This window comes from Lytechinus variegatus, chromosome 3 (genome assembly GCF_018143015.1).
Source record: "Lytechinus variegatus isolate NC3 chromosome 3, Lvar_3.0, whole genome shotgun sequence".
Classification (NCBI taxonomy): Eukaryota; Metazoa; Echinodermata; class Echinoidea; order Temnopleuroida; family Toxopneustidae; genus Lytechinus; species Lytechinus variegatus.
In genome coordinates this window covers 36842745-36864657 of record NC_054742.1, presented here as the reverse complement: position 1 = coordinate 36864657, position 21913 = coordinate 36842745, and the positions used below count along the sequence as shown (strand labels likewise).

Genomic DNA, 21913 nt, shown 5'->3' with positions numbered 1-21913 from the left:
TTCGAATTTTTCCTTCGGGCACAAAAAAGAGAATATAGTAGGGGAACATTGTAGGAGTTTCTTTTTTCAAAGTCTCCGACCTCCTTTTTATTTTCTTACAGGCAGATACCTAAACTATTCTTAGTTTTTTCTTCCTCCCTACCCCTCCCCTCTTGTTTTGTTCTGTTTGCTCAAACAAACTCCTTTTAGGAGGAGGGAAAGACCACTCCGGTCTCCACCTTTAATCTACGAGATCTTTGTAAAAAAAAAGAAAAAGAAAAATTCTTGTTTTTCCTTTTTCAGGGTAGAGAGAGGTATCTTTGAATGGGACTAACACAGCCCCAGAGGACCTGGTGCCCTCCACGGGGACCGTCCCGATTGCAAGTTACAGAAGTCGGCCGCCTCCAGGCGAGCAGGAAGGACGCCGCGGTGAGCGCCCAGCGGCGGTGAGTATGAGGGTGCGTCGATCAGCATTCCGAATTTGCGGTCGGATGCTAAGAGAAGGAAGGCCGAGACTGTGGTGCCACGGTCTCGGACAAAGGAAAAAGTGGTAGCCAAGGCTTCCAAGCCTAAACTAGGTCCTGCCGCCGCAGCACCCATAGGGCTATGCGACCCACCGGCTACCGGGTCACCAGAAGTCCGGAGGGAGAGTGTGGTTCTCTCCCCCCGGCACAGGTCAGGATCTCTGCCGTATAAGTCGTCCTCTGTTGACAGCATCGGGAGAGATCGCCCAGCCCCTGACCGCGAGAGGCGTCACACAGACTGTAACCACAATCTGATCGTGACCACAATCTGACCCCGTCAGATTCGGGTGAAGTTTCGTTGTTGGCGGCCGCCCTGCCAGGGGCGGCAAATCGTAAGAGATCACCCGTGCCTCTTGTGCCTTCTTCTGCTCCGGCCACGCCGGCGGAGCCCGCAAAATAAGAAGAAGAAGAAGAGGTCGAAGGAGAGGTCGGCCAGCCCTGTTGCCATGGGCATTCCTCCTTCAGACCCTCTTATCGGTGGCCAGATGTTACAGTCATACATGTTATGCTGCTATATTCTGCTACCGCGAGAGGCGTCACACATCGGGCTGTGACCACAATCTGACCCCGTCAGATTCGGGTGAATTTTCATTGTCGGCGGCCGCCCTGCCAGGGGCGGCAAATCGTAAGAAATCACCCGTGCCTCTCATGCCTTCTTCTGCCCCGGCCACGCCGGCGGAGCCCGCAGAAAGAGAAGAAGAAGAAGAGGTCGAAGGAGAGGTTGGCCAGCCCTGCTGCCATGGGCGTTCCTCCTTCAGACCCTTGTGTCGGTGGTCAGATGTTACAGCTATTCATGCTGCTACATTCTGCTACCGCGAGAGGCGTCACACATCAGACTGTGACCACAATCTGACCCCGTCAGATTCGGGTGAAGTTTCGTTGTTGACGGCCGCCCTGCCAGGGGCGGCAAATCGTAAGAAATCACCCGTGCCTCTTGTGCCTTCTTCTGCCCCGGCCACACCGGCGGAGGCCGCGAAGAAGAAGAGGTCGAAGGTGAGGTCGGCCAGCCCTGTTGCCATGGGCGTCCCTCCTTCAGACCCTTGTGTCGGTGGTCAGATGTTACAGCTATTCATGCTGCTACATTCTGCTTTCGAGTAGTGCGGGTTCACCCCACCCTCGACGTCTACTCACCCCGCTGATGCCCCTGAGCATCAAGCGAGACAAGTGGGCAATAACCACCAGACACCCGGGAAATCCTCGAGCGATTCTGTTAAATCGCCAGCCAGTGCACCGACTAACCGGGTGCCCCAAGATCGCGTGTGCTTTCCAGCATTTTCGTCGATCTCAGAGCACGTGTCCCAGCCGACACGCGGGGCCACCCCGGCGCTTACTGGACAACCCCCCGGTTCAGTCCATAGAGCGAGACTCCCTTTACGAGGACAACACCTATCCCGCGGTCGACTTTTCAGTAAGCGCTCAGGCGCTGCTTGACAAGTATCTACCTCACATCTACCCTCCGAGTGGGGGTATTGATGAAGCAAGGGAGTCCATATTTTCTCGCCCCGCCTCTTCAGGCGCTCCGAGCTCAATCGGCCGAATTGGGGGTCTCGGAGAGTGACGGGGTCGCTCTAGACGAGGCGGCTCCTACGACGAGGAAGCCGCCAGCTCCGTGGGTGTAAACCCACCCCCGCTCTGCTGCTGCCCGGAAGCGCCAGGCTCCGGCGCCGCCGTCTCGAAATTTTCAAGCCTCTCGAGGCTAGCGAGAAGGCAGAGGCAGGGGGGGGGGCGATTATTATGCAGGTTCTCCCGAATTCGCCCTCTACGTCAAGCTCACATACGGCGACGACTCCTTCAGCGGTAACTCTCTCCATTCTTCCCCCTAAGCGGGCCCGTAGATTGGAGGTATGAATCTCTTACATACCGCATGCCGCACTTCTCTCGTGAGAATGTTTGGCTGCTTTGAGAGGACAACCTATCACGTCCGCGGACCGTCCGCCCAGGCGACGGGACCGTCGCTTTTCTGGCCTGAACCTCACTTTCTAGTCGAAAGTAAGGGTGCCCTGTCTTACTTAGCTCCTACCCTTGCAACGCCAGAGTCAGGGCTAGTACAGACATCCGTTCTCCAGCGATCGCCGCTGAAGAGAGGGCGACTCTGATATGAGCACCATCACCGCTCAGCGGTATGTCTCACTATCTCATAGCTCTCCGAGCTTATGAGTATGTATATCGGATCTGAATGTCACGGCGATTAAAAGTTCTCCTGTGCTTAATAATCGCTATGCCTTCACCACCCGGTGCATTATGGTTATGTTAACCTATTTGTCTCGTATTCGGGCGGCTCGTACGAACCCTGCCCGAGCTGCCATCACCGGTCGTCCCCCCGGACACCGCCGGCAGCACCCGCACCGAATACGTGGAAGGAATCAGCTTTTCATATGCTAGATATCCCTCCTGTTGACATTCACAGCTGTTCCCCGAGTCTTTCCCGGTTGGGTAAACATCATCTCGGAGGAAAGTAACCGCCGTACATCTCATGAGATTGTTGGCTATGTACGCGCGTTCAAACTTGTTTAAAGCCCCAGGATTCTCTGTCGGCATTCTATGCCTACTTTCTGGGCACACCCACCGTACCGGGTCGGCGAGTTCACACCAAACTGTACACCGCCAGACCATCGGTCGAGCTCTAACTGTCTATCTTATAGACTGCCCTCTATGTGGGTCAATCTTGCGGGCGTCTCCGCCGCTCCCTCCTTGTGCGGAGTGGTCTACGGTGGATGTCTTTACCGTGCCCGTTAGTCGAATCGGCTTCTTTCTTAGAAATTTTTTCACGGCACACTCGAGTCGCCCCGCATGCTGCTTTCATCCTCCTTCCATGCAAGGCATGTGGCCAGGGTCACCGCACGACCGAGGATGATGTAACAGTGGATGGATGTATGCTTATGCCTTCCTAACCACGATCACTACGACCCGCCTTCTCTCGGGCCGACTGTGGATGAGCCTCTCCATGTAAGTGATTTACTTCACTGGAGTTCTTCTTTTAGAAATTTAGATTCTCATCCCCCGCTGCTTAGGGCGTCATTTTTGCCGCCCCCCGCAGCTTTTTGGAGCTCCTTATCTTACCGATATCGGACTGTTCCACGCTGCCGCAACCGGCGCCGGCGGTGCTCGCTCTTACGATCACCTGAGAAACAGGCCTTGTGACTGTTTTCATAAACAACTGGTTCTCACCGCAGACTGATGGAAATTTTGTGATTACTTCCTCAAGTCTCCTTCGCTTGTTTCTTCAAGCGAGGACTTCGACACTCTTAGCCAGTTTCCGTCCCTAACTTGATAGGACAGGGCCGTTGCTACCTCATTCGATTCCGTTGGGAATGTAACGGTTGAGGTATCATATCTGGCGATGTCTGTTCGTTTAGAGCATCTCTTGATGGTCGTTTACACGTAATATCGTGACAGATTTTTTTTCGCCAGCTCCCTCTGGCGTACACTTGCTGCTGCTAGGGATTCCCCCGCCCAGCGGTCAGCCATCGCAGCCTAGCCTCACGGGCTCTCTCGGCGATGGTGGCTTGAGCCAAGCCACCTCTTCCACCGCGGGCACTGCACCCTCAGATGGGTGCTTCAATCAGTATGGGAGAAAGGGGATCCTGAGTTCTCTCTCGATCACTCGGTCTAACACACTTTTGTCGTGATGTGTACCGCGCTGTATTCCTGACACGCCCGGTTGAGCTGTTTTGACCAGACTGCTCTATTCTACATAGGCAACATGTCCGCGGCATTCCTTTTTAACAGGATGGCACTCAGTCGCTTTCTCGACCCTTGTCTGCCTTACGAGTGGTTTTCTTCCTAAATCCCTACTCTCCGTCGTTCCTGGTCCCCTTCGGACCGCTAGTAACTTTTTACCACAGCTCTCTATCAGAATTCTGCAGATTTCTGCCCTCACGCATTTGAGACAGATATCGAATTCTGGGCGCTTTCTCCCACGCGGAGGCTTCCCCTACAGAAATTTCCAAGCTTGCGGGAAGCGTGCGACTAGCTTGCGCAAGCTTGCGGCATGCTAGTAACTAGCATGCGGTTAGCTTAATAAGCGTGTGATATGCGTGCAGAGTAATAGTTAAGCGATCTTTTAGCGAGCAGGGACTGTTCGCTAGCATGCACTCGCTTATTAAGCGAGTGCCCTGCTAGTCGCATGCTAGTTACTAGCAAGCGGCACGCTTAAATTTCGGTAGGGGTTCTGAGATATCTCGCCTTCTCAGACTGGTCGATTGATCACTTACTGAGCCTTAAAAGCTTCAGTTTTCCGATCACGATTCTTGTTGAAATTTTCAACAAATTTCGATTCTTACGCTCTAGTCAGCAGGTGATGTTGTTCTCCTGACACTAGGCCGAGGGCCCATGATACTTAGTATTCCTGAGTATACAGGGCATTCCTCTCGAGGACATTTTTGAGGGCCGCCTTTTGGCGCTCAACTAACTCCTTCACTTCTTTCTACTTGAAGGACATTCCGTCCAGCGAGGCGAGATTTGCTGCTTCGGCGCTTAAAGCAGCTGCGGCTTTTTCCCCCTCTCCCTAAATTTCGTTGTTTTTGTTTTTTTCTTTTAAATTTTCTTAGGCTTACAATTGAAAACATGCCTCCCTACGGTTTGAGTCCGTGCTGGTCTAGCAAATCAAGTAGATGTATGGAGTTATTGAAGTAAATCATGAAAATACTTACCTGATTTTCTTATTTACGAGATAACTCATACATCTACTTGATACCCTCCCACCGACCCTCCGCCTTGCGTAGCAACATGTTTCAACGTATGGGCTTGCGAAAGGTGAGGAAGATGGACGCTAATTGCGCGGTGATCATGGGTAGTAAGCCTGAACGGGAGAGGGCGCGCTCGCGCTTTTTAAATCCTTGGGAGTTCTATTCGGGTATGGCAGTCCAGAGGGCTGAACTAGCAAATCAAGTAGATGTATGAGTTATCTCGTAAATAAGAAAATCAGGTAAGTATTTTCATGGATGATGGTAAAAGATTGACAGAAGATTGTGAAAATAATACAAAAGTTCAGGGCTTGCAACATGAACTGGAAAATTATTGAGATATGAAAAAGATGAAAATAAAGAGGAGGAGAAGAAAGTTGAACTGTTTTGTCAGTGGCTGTCCCCGTCTCTGTTCCTGTCGCGGAGAAGAAAATTAAATCAATCCCTAGGCTCCATTCCCTACATAGTCTGCATAGCTGAGGCCTGTTGATAGCGTGGGAAAGTGGCTGGTGAGCTTTGCCTACAGAGCGTTTGCTTGCACGCACAAAGATTTAAAAAAAGAAGAAGAGTGAAGAAACAGGGAAAAGTACTTTAAAATAGGAAGAGACGGAAGATATTTTTTAGTTATTTTAGAGTGAATGTTGCCCGATGCTGTCAAGGAATGAAGGAAAGTGCACAGGCTATGCTATAAACATCAGATTTTATTGTCATAATCCATAAGATTTATCATTTTTGGAAATATGCTCTCTTTGTGCTTCCTGGGGGAGCTTTTGTGTTCTACAAGTTGGTTAAATCTTGAAATATTTCTTTCTTTTAAAGAAACTCATCAAAGTAATCATTACGGAAAGTCTGAAAAAAGAGTTGTCCTATAGTATTGCAGTTTTGTTGGGGGGTGGTAAAAATTGAGATATATTTTTGCAGCATAGAAAAATGATAACAAAACCACTCTTTTTCTGACTTTTCTTTTTTTTTTTTTGGGGGGGGGGTACATACATTCATGCAGGATCACCAAAATTTGAAATAATCTTTATAACAGAGTGATTTTAGTTATAGTTTGAGGGGCTTGGCAGTGGACAAACAAGGTGACCTTTATGAAGATTTCTCATAGAGGTTGGTGTCAAATAGGACTGTGTACCAAGCAACAATGAGTCATATTTTCATGGAGCTAGGACAGTGGTAAAGGAGTTCAGTTTTATTCTTTGAAGATTAATCCACCCCAGCTAACAGGTTATTCATAGTAAAACAAAGACAAAAGAAATCATACAAACAGAACACTGAAAAAGTCTTTAATTTTGTATATATTTCATGGTTTTATGCACAAAATGGCTGTTATACAAATGAGAAAAGAGTTTCATGCACACAGGTCTATTTCCATTGTATTTATTGTATGATATTAAAAACCTTTTTGCAGATTTGATGGTAAGCTTTAGCTCTTTTGATTTTTAATAAAAAGATTTGAAATCACTAGCTCAGCAGCCACCCACAGCACCATTGCCCAACTATATAGAAATATATATAAAGTTCTCGTAATTTTGTCAAGTACCTACTATTTAGCGTGCATTTTCTTTCAGGGATATTACATGTAATTTGCTTTCACACTGCCAAAGTTACCTGGTATTTTCTGATCGAGGTAGATCAAATTTCCCCAATCAGAAATACCTGGAACTGATGAACTTTGAGGCGGTCTGAAGCCACCTAGTGATGTAAGTTTTCACTTCCAATTAGGCTGTGTTTATGCGACCTCAAGCCAGAATCATGATTTGAATCATGATCTGAATCATGATTCTAAACACAAACATGAACCACGATACCACAGAATCAGGGTTTATACGACTTTCAATACATTATTTTTTCTCGTATTCGGGCCAATCCAGAGCGCATCACAGTGCGCACTTTGGCCTGCAGGAAGTAACTTTTCGCGCGTGTTTTAGGTTTCAAAAATTAAATCTTCTGCTTCTAGACTGATATTTGTAATATTGCAAATATTTCCTTGCAATTCATTTTAATGCAGGCCTATTTTCAGTTTGTCTTTTATTTTGTATCAAATCTTATCAGCACCCATGTTTGTTTGTTTTTGTAGGTGACATGGGTTACGCCATGGGCAGACGATCAGAATCACCAAAGGAGTTACCATCACGCATTAACCGACAGCGACGTAGTGTAGAGAGACGGGAAGGTCCACTCGTCATGAAGTGTGATGGTGACCACAATCATAAGGCTACGAGTACAGCAACAACGTCGACAAGGTGTGCCAGCACGCAGACGTGAGTGTCTTGCTTCGCTAGCTATGCTTATCTCGCACTTTATTACAGGGAATTATTCCCCTTCTGGCCTTCATACCCTTTTAATATAGATAACAATAATAGATTGATGTCCTGTCTTTCCAACTGAACACATTTTTTTTATTCTCATTTTATCATGTTTTTCTATTTCTTTTTTTTTTGCTACCTCTCTTATTCTCATTCTCCATCTCTTTATTCCACTTGATTTTCTATTTTATTATTATAATAGGAAAACCAGAGTGAATATACAGTGCGTATCAAAAAAAAGTTTACACTTAGAAAAAATCCTGTGAAATTGTACATTTGGAATATCCTGAAGATTTTTCCACATTTTAACATTGGTACAGATCCATTTAATCAAATGACGATATAACTGTCGAAAAATATTTCCGCTTGAGTGAGCACCACTTACTTTTGAAAAGCTGGTGAAAAATCATTTGCGCAGAACTTTGAAATAATTATGCAAATAAAAGTAGATATTAATCTTGAAGAACACATGGAATTTAGCTAGTAAAATTGATTTGAAGATCTCTTTAACTTTTCAAAACTTGTTTCCTTTCCCAAAACCCTCCGAAGAGTGCATTGCGCCCCATCCCACTTCCCCACACACCTAGGCCATCGTGACGATATTTGCTTTACACTGAGCTGTGATTTACATGAGATAACTTAGGCTTGATTTTCATTGTGTTAATCATTTCCAAGCTTGGGAAAAGGGTGGAGAAACAGTATTAAATGAAAAATGAAATGTAAACCCACTTTAAATGATAAAAACTTAGTGAAAAAAATGCTAGAGATGTCTGATTTTAACTTTTCTTCAGATTCAGTTATGTCCTCAGATCCAGCTGGCACAAAAAATTGTAAAGGTTGTTGAAATTTCAATTAAGGTGGAAAATTGTTACAAAATGGTTGAATGTATCCGTTTTATTTCGATTGACTGAAAGTGCAAGGGAAATGTAAGAGAAATGTTTCACAAGGTAAGTTTGATTTCGCCCTTTCCCCTTTACACAGCGTGAAAACGAGCATTTCTGCGCAAACAGATTTCTGTGAGCTTTACAAAAATGGACAGTGCTCACTCAAGTGTAACATTCTGTCAAAACTTTTACTTTCATGTGATAGATGAGACCCTAACCCAAGATTATATGTCAAAAAATTACCCACATGTATATTTCTTAATTCCCAGAGCTTTTTCAAAGTGTAAACTTTTTTTTGATACGCACTGTATAATCATTTATCTTTGGCATACTGTGAGATACGATCAATTTTGGCATCAAAAGCTTGTACCCAGGTGATTTGTAATAGTTGTATTATGTTATTATTAGTTTGTTTGAATGTTTTATCTGTATGTTCATGTCTATATTGATCTTTGCATGAACAGTGTATGCTAGAGGGAAAATCACTGTCTACGTGTAAAATCGTCTTCCCTGTTGCTGTAGAAGCCTATTCGGATTTTAATTTTCTTTATTTTTTGCTCCATAGATTTGTACACTCTGACCCTCAAAATAGATAAGAATCAAATAGTTGATATTTTGTTTGCTCAGTGCCATGGATAAGCCACATTCCTTGCATATGTAGGTTGATAGTGTCTGTTATAGAAGACCTGTTCATATTAGAATATTAATCTTTCCATTGAGGACACCATAAGTGGGGAGGGGGTGTAAAGCCACAGAAATTTGTTTCAGTACCCCTTTCTATAGAAACATGAACTCGCTTTTAATATATAGCATCCTTAAAATTTGATTTATTTTCTATTTCCTCCTCTTGTCCCAAATAACACCTTGGCTAGGCTTTTAGTCTGACTATCAGGCCTACAAATGTGAACATTTAAAGGGAGCATATACAATTATGTAATAATCGTGGGGGGATTCAAATTTAGGCCATACATGTCATTACATCAGAGTAATTTGATACTTGGAGTTCTTAAATCATGCCCCCCCCCCAAAAAAAAAAATTATATCAACATTTTTGTGTATTAAGAGTTTAAAACTTACAGTATTCCCAGGAAAGTAATTGGAAATGTTTGACCATATGAAAATTGAGTTTCCATCTAGGCTCTAAAGTTATGTATTTTATCAAATAGGACTATTAAAATTTGTTTCATTTGACATGCCACATTTCAACTTTTCTGTGTGGTTTTGCCTTTGAAACAAGTAACAATATCTCTCTGTTAAGTTTGAAGGATAATTGACAGAGTTGGAATGGAACATGTTACAAAGCTATTGCTACATGTAGGGGAGACGGGGGTTAGTTGGAACGCGGGGTAAGTTGAAACATTGTAATTTTCTTTAACGCCTGTTAAATAAATTTATGCAATACTGCCCTCAATTTATTGTTGATAATAATACAACACTGTTATATTATTAATAGCAATAAATTCAGGGCAGTATTGCATAAATTTATTTAACATGCGTTAAAGAAAATTACAATGTTTCAACTTACCCCGCGTTCCAACTAACCCCGGTCTCCCCTACTTTTTGGTGGTATATTGGGCAGTTGACCAAATTTGTAAGAATTGCAAACTTTTGACCCTCGAAGGACTTGTGTGCTGGTCAACAATAGGGTGCAAAGCTTGACCATCGTTTGATTCCTAATATCTGAAATGTATGGTATTTTTTTTTTTCACTTAGGCCTTTTGTTAATGGAATGTCCTCTGGGAAGAATTTGACCCAATACAATAAGAACAAGTCATACATAAAATGTTCAAGAATTTAAGCTTTATAAGAATGGCTGCAATATGTAAAGAGGTTTATTGTTGATATTTACTAAATGATGATCCAATGGCAATGAATAATTACACTGTATTTACCCCACACCTCCACAAGAAAAAACTGAAAATATATACCTTCTCTAAATGTGTCTTTAATTGTGCATGTAGGTGTGCAACTGTGCATGTGTTTGAAACCTGCTGTAATGTGGAAATTTGGACAAAGACCCCTGTTACACCGGATTTCCTAAGTACATGTAGCCTCGGGGTAACCCAAGACCAGTGTCGGGCAGGTTTCTTATGCAGTGTAAAAGCACATACCTACCCGAGACCCCTTCAAAGCAAACCTAACTTGGACCACCTCGCGATGTGTTCTGAGACCGGTCTCTAGGTGCCCCGAGACTGCTTTGGATTCGGTCTAAACGCAAACCTGCCTGAGACTGGTCCGAGACAGGTTCGCTTGATGCGCTACACATGGAATGAGTGTGCGCTTGGCACCCTGCCAAACCTCTCTCAGACAGCTTTGGTAATTCAGTGTAAATGCACAGAAAGCTGTCTCCTGGCGCCCCGAGACCCCTTACGATTTCGGTGTAATTGGGGACCAAAAATTTAGGTCAACTTTTTGGAAACCAGTCTCTGGGCGCCCCGAGACTGGTCTCGGGTAGGAAACCTGTTTAACAGGGGTCGGAGTTATAATTGTAGAAAACAAGGAAAGCAATGTCTGGCACTTGATGGAAATTCTAATAAAAATGGTATTTTAATTCCATTATTAAATAATGCTGATCAATTCTAATAGTTATTAGATAAAGTTAAGTTCATAGTGTCTTGAATCATAGGAGTTCTAATGAAAGGTTACTAAATAACCTTTTATTTCATAGACAGTGTGTTGAATCATATGAATAATATTCTCTTAGTAACGAATCATGCTACTCTTACACATGGTTCAGAGAATCTTAGTGCTGCAGTGGTGTTGAAACCCTTGGTCAACAGACGAATTCAGAAATAAACATTGCTGTTTTATTGGTTATTTTCAACTGGAGGGGCTGAAATTATGCACAATAAAAGATGATTCATGCACTCATATACCTCATTCATTGCATCACCACTTAATAATTTTCCATCTGATATCAATGCAATTTTCAGCATTGCTTGATTGATTTTGCTCTATTTGCTTAAAGACAAGTCAACCTCAACAGAAAGCTGATCTGAATTTAAAAAAAAGGATTCCAACAAGTACAACACTGAAAATTTCATCAAAATTGGATGTGAAATAAAATAAGAGTTATGACATTTTAAAGATTTGCTTAATTTCACAAAACGGTTATAAGAACATCCTGGTTGACATGCAAATGAGGAGACTGATAATGTCATCCACTCACTATTTTCTATTTCATTATGAAATATGAAACATTCTAATTTTCTCCTCTATCAAGTGAAACAACAATTGTTTCATCCCTGTACATTTGGAATTAGCATTGTTTTAGTACTACATATAATGGTTCAGTCAAGTTGGTCTTTATTGTCAAATCTGTAAAAAATGAAATATTGTATAATTCCAACAGTAAAAAAAAAAGAAATAGTGAAGGACATCATCGACCGTCTCATTTGCATGTCACTGAATTGTGCATGTCACTAAAGGTGAAGCTTAAGAAGTCATAAGTTATTTAAATCTGATTTTGATGAAATTTTCATCATTATGCTAGCTTGATTTTTCTATATTTGAATAATTTTTTTTCTGGGGTGGACTTGCCCTTCAAAATAATTTGTCACTAAGATTAACTTTAAATCTATTGATCCGCTTCTGGTAACATGTCCTTGGTTCATTGTGCATTGCTATCTTTGTAATTCTCTTTCCACGTGCAGGTTAATCACCAGTGAGATGGTAGGAATCCCTGAGATCAATCCAGACCTTCCAATACCAAGTAGCTCTAGCCTCATATCACAGGACAACCTACTCAAGAGACCCTCTGCCATCCCACCACCACCACCACACCCCTCTCACAGACACAGGAATATGCCCCCGCAGCTTCTACGCCCATCAGTCATCACCTGCGCCCCTGCACCACTCCTGAGAGAACCCAATAGGACCGATCCAGGACCAGTAGCCATGGGGCCAGGAGCGGGGGCAGGGCTTGGTCCAGTCCCGTACCTCAATGGAAGGGCTAGTAGCACAGAGAGGTGGTCGTCGAGGATGCCTCAGAATCACTTACCATCGCAACCACAAAATGCAGGTGAGAATGGATCTTGTCTTCATTTATTTGAGCTACAAATATATCTTAAGTAGGAATTATAAAACAATTGAAATCAATATTTTATCAGAATTTTGTATCACTTGCATCTCTTTCACCGTTAATAATTGATTTTCATGTTTCCTTTTCAGATATAGATCCTGATATTGAAGAGCATTTTAGGAGAAGCTTGGGCCAAAATTACCGTGAAACCTACTCCAGTCCCCCACCCATGGCCACCAGTCCACCCAAAGCTACTTCACCTACCCTCAGACAGTCCTCATCATCACCTAAAGAGGTCAACATTACAGGGTCTGTTGATGATCACTTTGCCAAGGCTCTTGGAGACAAGTGGTCCCAGATCAAAGATGTTATTGAGCCGGTGTCAGACAGGACATCACCCTCGGTGTCCCCTTCCCTAGCAATGTCTTCATCTCCCGTTGTACAACATCAGCAAGCTTCAGTGGCATCGTGAACCTTACTAAGAGAGAATGCCATGAAGAAATATACACATTACTGATATGTTGGTTTAGACTGGGACAATCATCTCTATTGTGCAAAGGAGATGTGGACAGTGTTCTGAAATGTTACAAACCCCTTGGATCTTACATGTGCACATGGAAAAACTTTATATTCATCATGTGTTTTTTAACCAGTCATTTTGAGCTACAGACTTTCTAACCCTTTGAAGTCTATTCATCTCTCATCTGTGTTTGCCAGTCATTCTTGCTTCTGGAAAGTCTGCATATTTGATAGAACATTCATCGAAAAAGTTTGAGTTAAAAACTAGTTAGGTGACATGATCATTAAAAAGTCCAAATCAAGTAAGTTTAATTGATTACAGCTGTAGGGATATTAGACAAAGGCCTAGATGTAAGGATGAAAATAAACTCTTCTATTTTTTTTTTAATTAAAAAAAAAATGATTTGAAATTAAAATTTCTGAATGCCTGATACTTGCAATATATTATCTATTATTATGATATCAAAGTTTGCTAAGATTTATCATGGGGAACTTATTAGGCCAGTGATGGGGTAGGTGACTGAAATATGATGTGCTCTGTTGAAAGTTATATCTTTACTTGTACAATGTATGATATGTGCTTGGTCTTTTTTTTGTAGTTATCTTTAATGTAATGAATAGAGTTTTATTCAAATTGGAGAAAGATATTGTTGTACTTGTACATGTGGCTATAGATGAATTGTGTATGCTGATGTGAGCCTCAGACAATAGGCTTCATCTCTTCGTACCCTGTATAGACCCTCTTCTGTGCTGATAAGATTTGAGAAAGGGCCCCCATAGTAAATAGATTGGCAGGCATTACACTATACCAACGGAGAGGGGGCGAATGGGAGAGAAATTTAGCAGTAATAATACAGAGAGGGAGAGAAAGAAAGAGAGGGAGAGAGAGAGAGAAATGGCGAAGGGGAGGGTTGTGATTAATAAGGGTGTTTCAAGAAGAGGATTAGATGGGGTGGGATCAGTATGAGAGAGAAAGAAACAAATGGAAAGGAAAAAAATTATGGTTTATATTGTCCTCCCAAAAATACTAGGGGGGAGATCTTATCTTTTTAATGACTGATAGTCCACACCATGTTCAAATCCCCTGCTATCCAGGTGACAGATCACGTTCTTCCATTTCTTTCATTATTTTGCTGATTATGACATGGGCTGCTGCTTTCACTGACTTACAGCTCATCGGTTTATTTCAACACACCAAAAGCAATTCTTCATTCCCCCATCTCTAACACCCAACATGGTTCAGGGGAGAGGGGGCAAGCCCCTGCAAGCATCCACACTTCAGTGTTAGTGGGGGATGCTCTAAATGTGGGGATTGCTAAAAATGGAGAGAGAAAGGAGATAATGATGGGAGAGAGAGGAAGGGAGAGAAAGGAGGGAGGGAGGGATTTGGGGAAGAAATCTGAAGAATGAAGGAAGGAGAAAGGAAGAAGAGCAGGTGCATGGCTATGATAATTTGGCATGTAGCCAGGTAGGCTAGAATTAGCTTTTGTGTTCAAGTTTAAGTGCACAGACTTCATAATCTAATTTGCATCTTGTAATTGATTGGTTACAAATGCCCCCCATGGAGCCTTGTATTGTTGGATTGAAGACAATAGCTGGACACCCATGTGAGTGAGGAAGGGGGGGGTAAGGAAATCAAGGTGATTTGTAATGACTGTAGATTCTGTACTCGGTCTACCCATCTTTTGCTATCTATCTAAAGATTTCCAGTTGGTTTTTCATACTTCTATGATCTAACGATAGTCTCCCCTCATACATCCTTTTCTGCCTATGCCTGCTATACACCCAGCCACCTGTATAGTTAATTGCAAGACCACATGCTGTATACCCTCAATATTCATATGTAATTGTATATGTGATGTTTATATTCACTTAATGTTTTTTGCAGCAATAATAAGAACAAGTTGGTTCTTTGCCATTCCCAACTTCTTGTACTCTATATTCAAATTACAGGAGATGAATATATTATATATGCTTTCCGTCATCATTTTACATGGAAAATGTACATTAAGTGTCATGACAAGCTAAGCTTCTGGAATATCTGTAAATATTGTACAATATAAACTGAATTATATGAGAACTGAGCTAGTGGTGAGTTGCTTGTCTTGAATGTTGAGATACATGTAGGATTGTGACATTAATTTGGAGAAATATCAAGTGTTTGTATTGTATGTGAATGTATAGCTGTGCTTCTCCACACATGCAATGTAAAAGTCATGCAACAAGTTAAAAACATGTGGAAGTACATGTATGAGTAAGATCTTGTTCAGGTGTGGAGATATTGTTTACTGTGACAGGAAATAATGAACCCTGTTGTTACTGTGAAATAAAATATGGACATTTTATATCATATTTTTTGAGGTTGGTACAATTTTTTTCTTTCATGTGAGAGAATTGTGTGGTAGGCCTATATGCAGGAAAATGGAATGAGATGACAGTCTGTTTGTATAAATGTTTCATTCGTTTTATTCACAAAGTGAGGAAAATATAGAAAGGAAATCGCAAGATTGGATCCAGGAAAAAAACGAGGATTGGGATAAAAACTTTGTTGAACTATTCCCTATAATTAATATATTTAACTATGACTTTAAAATAATCCAATATGTTGGTTTGAAATGAGGTAGAGCCAACGTGGTCATGGTATGAACAATTTGGTGGTGAAAATATGATGGTGATATGATGATGGGATTGTGATAGATGATAATACTGATGGAGAAGATGAATGATGGGTGATGATGAATGGATGACATTGGTGATGATGGATGACTATTATGGTAATGATGTTGTCCTGTAGAAGGAGGAAAAGAAAGAAGAAGAGGTAGTGGTGGAGGAGGAAGAAGAGGTTGCGGAGGGGGAAGAAGTAGGAGGTGGAGGAGAAAGAAGTAGCAGAAGAAGGAAGAGGATAAGAAGGAAAATAGAAGGACGTGGTGGAGGAGGAGTAGCAGAAGGAGAGGGAGCAAGAAGAAAAAAAAGGAAGAGAAGAGGTGGTGGTGAGGAGGAAGAAAAAGGAGAGGAGAGGAGAAGAAAAAAAGGAGGAGGAAGAACAAGTAGGAGGAGAGGAAGAAGTAGCAGGAGGAGGAGGAGAAGAACAGAAGAAAAAGAACAAAAAAAAGAATGAGGGGGAGGAGGAAAAGAAGAAGTGGTGATATGATGATGAATCCCAGTCGAACATGAGAAGATAAATCTGCTAATGATAATGGTACAATCTATTAAATATATTTATGAAAAGTTTAGCATCTTCAGATTCATAATCCTATTGCGATATTTGTAATAATTACGAGAATATACGATTAGGATGAGGATGACGTCGTATCATTTACGTCAAAGGATCACAACTGACGTATGCGCCTCGTCATAATGCCTGGCTTTAATCTCTTCATATACATACCGTACATGTATATGTTTAATTAGAATCACAGTAATAGGTATCCGTTACCATAGTTACATTGGCTTGCTATATCTAACATCACCTTTCTTGTATATTTTGCATCTTTCCTACTTTTAAATCACCCTTTTCAAGAATACTGTTCTCGATATTTCAACTCGGAAGGGAGCCCCTGAAGGTAGCGAGGCGCCTTGGAGTGGTGACAAAGAAAAGTACTAGTAAGCCTATGAGCGAGCAAGCGAGATGTAATTATTCATTTTATGAGTCAATTAATTGTTCTCACCGTTTTGTTGTAAAGTTGGTCACATTTATGAATTCAAATGATCTGCAGCGGAAGCAGCTACACTTAATACTCTGATATTGTATTTCACCGTTTCTATTGAACTATTGTTGTTTCTTTGCATTTTGAATATATTTCACCATCGTTCAGAAAGAAATTAAATCATATGAATTAGATATAATAAAACACACATGAACCTACTTAGAAAAAATATATATATATACAAAACATCTGTGATCATCTATCGATTATTCTGAGTAAATGCTCTTGCTTGACATAGAATGTTTGAAAACTTCGGAGTGCCCTCTCTCGTGGTCGGAAAATAAAGTCGGAATAAAGTTGACGAACATGACTGTGTATAAGGTAAGATATGCTTTGCTTGCCCATGTCATGCAGGCTGTCCTATCATGAAAATAAAAAAGCGGCGATAAGCAATTTGCATCGCTTATGTCATGAATGACAAGAACGATATGAATGAGAATTATTTTTGTCAAGGCCCGTTCGCTCTTCGCTCTGATGATCCTGTCCAAGCAGGTATGTGAAACGCGCAAACTTTGCCGTGCCGGAAGAGCAATACAGATTATAGGATGCGTTTACACCCAGTCATTTTAATCTTGAATCATAAAAAGAGAACAAGTACATTTAAGTACAAGATGTGCGCATGCTCATTGATTTGAAGAAGTCCATTGACCAAGCGATGAAAACGAAATCTGCACTATTCCCTCAAATATAGGCCTGTATGAAATTTTACTTATAAATATATGGAGATTGTTGGATATGAAGGCATCCATAAAAGTTGAAGAGGATTAAATACTAGTACTCTGAAGGAAGGAGATATGAAATTGTCCAAATTCTCGGTTATAACATATATATAATAATATTATCTTAATCGAAATGCAATGTATAGCGAGTACTTTCATTTTTACAAACATTCGTTTTTAAGTAGGGGCAAAGATTTAAAAATTGAAATGAGATGTGGAAAGAATATAGACTTCATCAGATTAAGACCAATTTCCATGATAGAATCATTCAGGCCTAGTACAACATGCAGCGGATCTTGGTTGCTCCTAAGGGGCAGGCGGCATAGGGAGGGCAACTGCCTCTCAATTAATTATAAAAAAAAGGGAGGGGGTCAAAAATTGAGAATAGGGAGAAAGAAGGAATAGGAGTATACATAGATAGAGGTTGGTCTTTTTGAAATATTTTTTATAATTACAATCATAAAAAAGAGTCACCTTCGCACCACGATCGTCCCTTTCGAATAGAGACCCCCCCCCTGTTGCAACTTACATTTATTGGGTACTAGAAAATGTAACTACAATCAAAACGGTAAGTTGAATGAAGAAGGCAGTGTGTGAACACGAGAATGAAGAAGGCAGTGGCATAATGAGCCAACATTTTTTAGGGGACCAGATAGGGTGTATATCGGGCAAAATTTGTAAAAAGTTGTGAGCGAGTGAAGCAAACAAGCAAACTTTTTTGACATATTTTTTTACAGAAGCAGTGGTGGTACGGGTGGGATGGTGGCATTTGCCCCCGTCCCAGGTCAGTTTTATCAAGTTTTATAAAACGGGCCACATGCAGGTGCCTGTTTTATAAATCTTGTTACAATAATAAATTTACAACTACAATTTAAAGCTACTGAAATCATTTGATTGGATAATAATAATAATAATTGGTATTTATATAGCGCTTTATCAATCTACGACTGGATGGCAGTATACTTGTTAGAGAAATGTGTGAATTTGTTATTATTACACGTTTTTGTAAAACAGGACATAGGTTTGTCAGCTAGTCCACTAGTGACCCTATCCCTTTCTGATTTATGAATGTGGCTGCTTATTAACCCCAATTAAAGGATCAGTTGATATTTACAGATATTACTTTAGTAAGTGAACATACATGAGATCCAGGGTGATATGCATCGACCATTGAAATCAAATATTGAAAAAAATATATACAAATCATAGTCACTTTTGTAAACATCATTGTATGTCTGAACACCATCACCACTACATAAGAACAAAACCACCACTAGCAACAGCACCATAAGACATGCACCACTACCTTTGCCAATATCATGAGACACCACCATTACTGCAACCCATCTGCACTATATCACTAACATTTCATGCATGCCTTTACTTTGAAAACTTGGGAATTATTTGTCAGTATACTCGGAATGATGATGAAAATCATCAAAGCCATCCCCACCGTCATTTTTTTCAGTTACGTTCCAAATAACCAGCATTACATATGTGACCAGCCCCCCCCCCCAAAAAAAAAAAATTGTTGCCCCCCCCAAAAAATGGTGCTTTTTACTTGACTGAATGCAGAAGAAATTCTGTGACGGCTTGAAAAAATATGTGAAAACAAAATTTGAAGTATGGGTTTCACTCAAGCATGAAATGCACTCACTGTGTAATCTTGGTGAAACTTCTAGTTTTTTCCAAAAAAATTGTTTTCTATTCAACTTTAAAGCTTCAAAATTTGGATATTATTTTCAAATGTTTGATGTTTGAAGACCAAATTACTATTTTGGCTTTTTACAGAGAACCTTTCCTTGCAACCTATTGTTGGTTTGGGGTGACTGGTCACATAGGCCCGTATTCTGAAGTTAGGTTTAAGTTAGTCCATAGTAAAACTCTGTGCTAAAATTATGGGAAGCCAAAAGTGTCAATTTTTTTTACTAAGTTGTATGTTTTTTATGTTTACTGTGCTCTTTCCTGATTCATCGATGGTGAAGACAATCATCTTTTTATACTTCCTAGACAATTATGAATGATTTTAGAGCCAAATGAGCTGAAATATGATATCTCTACAGTTAGTGATTTATGTAACAATTGGCTTACCATACTTAAACAACTTTAAACCTGAGTTTAAGTTAAACCCGTCTTCAGAATACAGGCCATAATGTATATCTTCATAAGAATCACTGATTTTTTGTTATGTCATAAAACACACAATCATAGACCAATAGAGCTTGGTGATATATGAGAAACAAATTGGGGTTTATTTTCCATAATTCCTAAATCTTAATCACAAATGAGAAATAATTACTGTAATCTACTAATTGCACATTCACTTTGTCCTACTTTGTTTCCTTTGAGAATAAATCAACTCTGAAAAGACTGATGATGGTGTGGCATCTATCACAAAACAATATTCAGTAAGGACCCTGACATTGGATAATCTCATCCATTTCAACTGTATCACTAGATTTACATTGTAAAATCATAATTTTGTGAAAAATATGAGATGGAATTTGATATGAAAGTAAATAGATCTAAGATTATTCTCAGTATCTCCATCATAATTTCAACTATTAGTTTATTAGGAATGGATTGAGTGACTGAAGCATATAACAAAATCTGCTATATTAAAAAAAAATCTTTTAAAGCATGTATTCATACCAATCCAATGCAAATATATTTCCACATACCATCATGCAATAATGAGAACAGAGAATGGGTATACAAAAATATATTATCATCTTTAACCATATACATCAAGAAATAATATTCATATTCATCAAATATACAGAAAAAAGCAAATATCAGCAAAATAATTAAAACTATAGGCCGAGGTCCATCATCATCATAGGTCTTCCAATAATCTCTGATCTAACAAACTATCCTTATCAGAAAAATCACATTTATCTTTATATCACATACAATTTTAAACAAGACACAACTATCAATTATTTGCGGGCATCAGCGCAAAATTATTCTTCAGTTAACCTTTTCAAAATCATCAAAATGTTACAGCAAGATGATAAGAATTTGGGTTACATTATATATCGGTATGGTAGTCCTGAGAAGGACTGTTGGGTAATCTATCTACAGAACGGTAGATCCCAATATATTGAGCATGTTAACTCTGCTCTTTGTCACTCCTGACGAAGATAAGGGTTTACGTGCTCAAAGCGTACAGATTAACATTACTTCAGAAAAAGTTTATGCGCTCAAAATGTTGAGATCAACAGGACTACCTTATCATTCAGTCTTACCACCATGCAAACCTTCACAGCTCACATATTACAACAATTTACTTACTAAAGTATGAACTCTGTAGTTTCATCATAAAGAATTTTTTTGAAATTGATAAAAAATGAAATATATTGATAATCAAAGCTAGAGTTTTAGAAATCCAGGCAAGGCTAAACAAAAAGTGTACATTATGTGTTAAAGAAATTGTTTTGATCTTGTTTCCAAATGACAAAATCAAAGAAATCAACTTTGTTTGTTGAAGGCAAATCAAATGTTTATTTACAAGATGCAACATATTTACATATCACGACCATCAAATAGTTCCTACAAATTCTGAACCATAAGATTAAATCATTATAGCTTCATCAGACCCCCCGTAACACAAAGGTTATCGATTAATCCCTGATTTGAAAGAACAATCCCGATTGCTTCCTCTTCAGTCTACTGAGCAAAATGCGCATGTAACAATGATCTTGATTGGCCATTCTATTTGGTGATCAGTCTGTAACCAATCTGATACGGGGCCCAGATTTGTTTGAAACCATCTTACTGATTTACAACAGTATTCCCAAAGGTTTTGAACAAAGATCAACGGAAAGGTGTTTCATAAAGCTGTTCGTAAGTCAACGACTGAAATCAGTTCTTAAGTGTTGAGTAAAATCTCAATCCTTAATATTGATTATCTGAATATTATAAGAATGTCAGTCCTATTTTGTTGAAACACCAGTGAAGCTATTCAATATCCCATTCAGAACAAGAATAGAACACCAGTAATGCAAAAAATTTGTGCATCATGTAACAAATAATTTCATGAAGCACTCTGCTTTTAGTAGGAAACAGGTTGACAGGCATCATATATTTAACAAATCAAACTTATGTCCTGGTATTGAACCTGCAATACAACAGAATTTCAATTTCAAACAAGCATAAGATGTGCAATAACTATCGCTACTACAAATACAAAAACATATCAAAATAATCTGAATCATTACATGGATTTTGAATAAACACCATTACCATGATTATCCTCACGTAGCATAGAAATAGAAAATCCCAGTATTTCATATTTTTCATGGTTTTGTGAACACAATAATGCAAAAAAAGATGTTTTAAAGGGGAAGTTCACCCTAAAGAAAACTTTGTGGTAAAAATAGCAGAAAAAATGGTAAAAATATTTGTGAAGGTTTGAGGAAAATCCTTTAAAGAGTAAGAAAGTTATTAAAGTTCAAAGTTTTGGATTTGTGACGTCATAAACGAGCAGCTGCCCCATGTGTTATGTAATATAAAATGCATGAATTTCAAATTTTGTATGGTTCCTGATGACTTAATTTTGTTTTC

At 40.2% G+C, this 21913-nt stretch overlaps 1 protein-coding gene across 2 annotated transcripts in view; it reads left to right on the top strand.

Annotated features, from left to right (window-relative positions):
- The window catches only part of LOC121410914 (transcription cofactor vestigial-like protein 4), a 30947-nt gene extending 15674 nt beyond the window's left edge, over positions 1 to 15273 (top strand). For both annotated transcript variants that reach the window (XM_041603297.1, XM_041603296.1), the window contains exons 2-4: positions 7269 to 7452; positions 12035 to 12402; positions 12552 to 15273. In XM_041603297.1, coding sequence (XP_041459231.1) covers positions 7269 to 7452; positions 12035 to 12402; positions 12552 to 12874 — 875 coding nt within the window. In that variant the 3' untranslated portion in view covers positions 12875 to 15273. The remainder of the gene's footprint in view (positions 1 to 7268; positions 7453 to 12034; positions 12403 to 12551) is intronic.
- The last annotated feature ends 6640 nt before the right edge of the window (positions 15274 to 21913 follow it).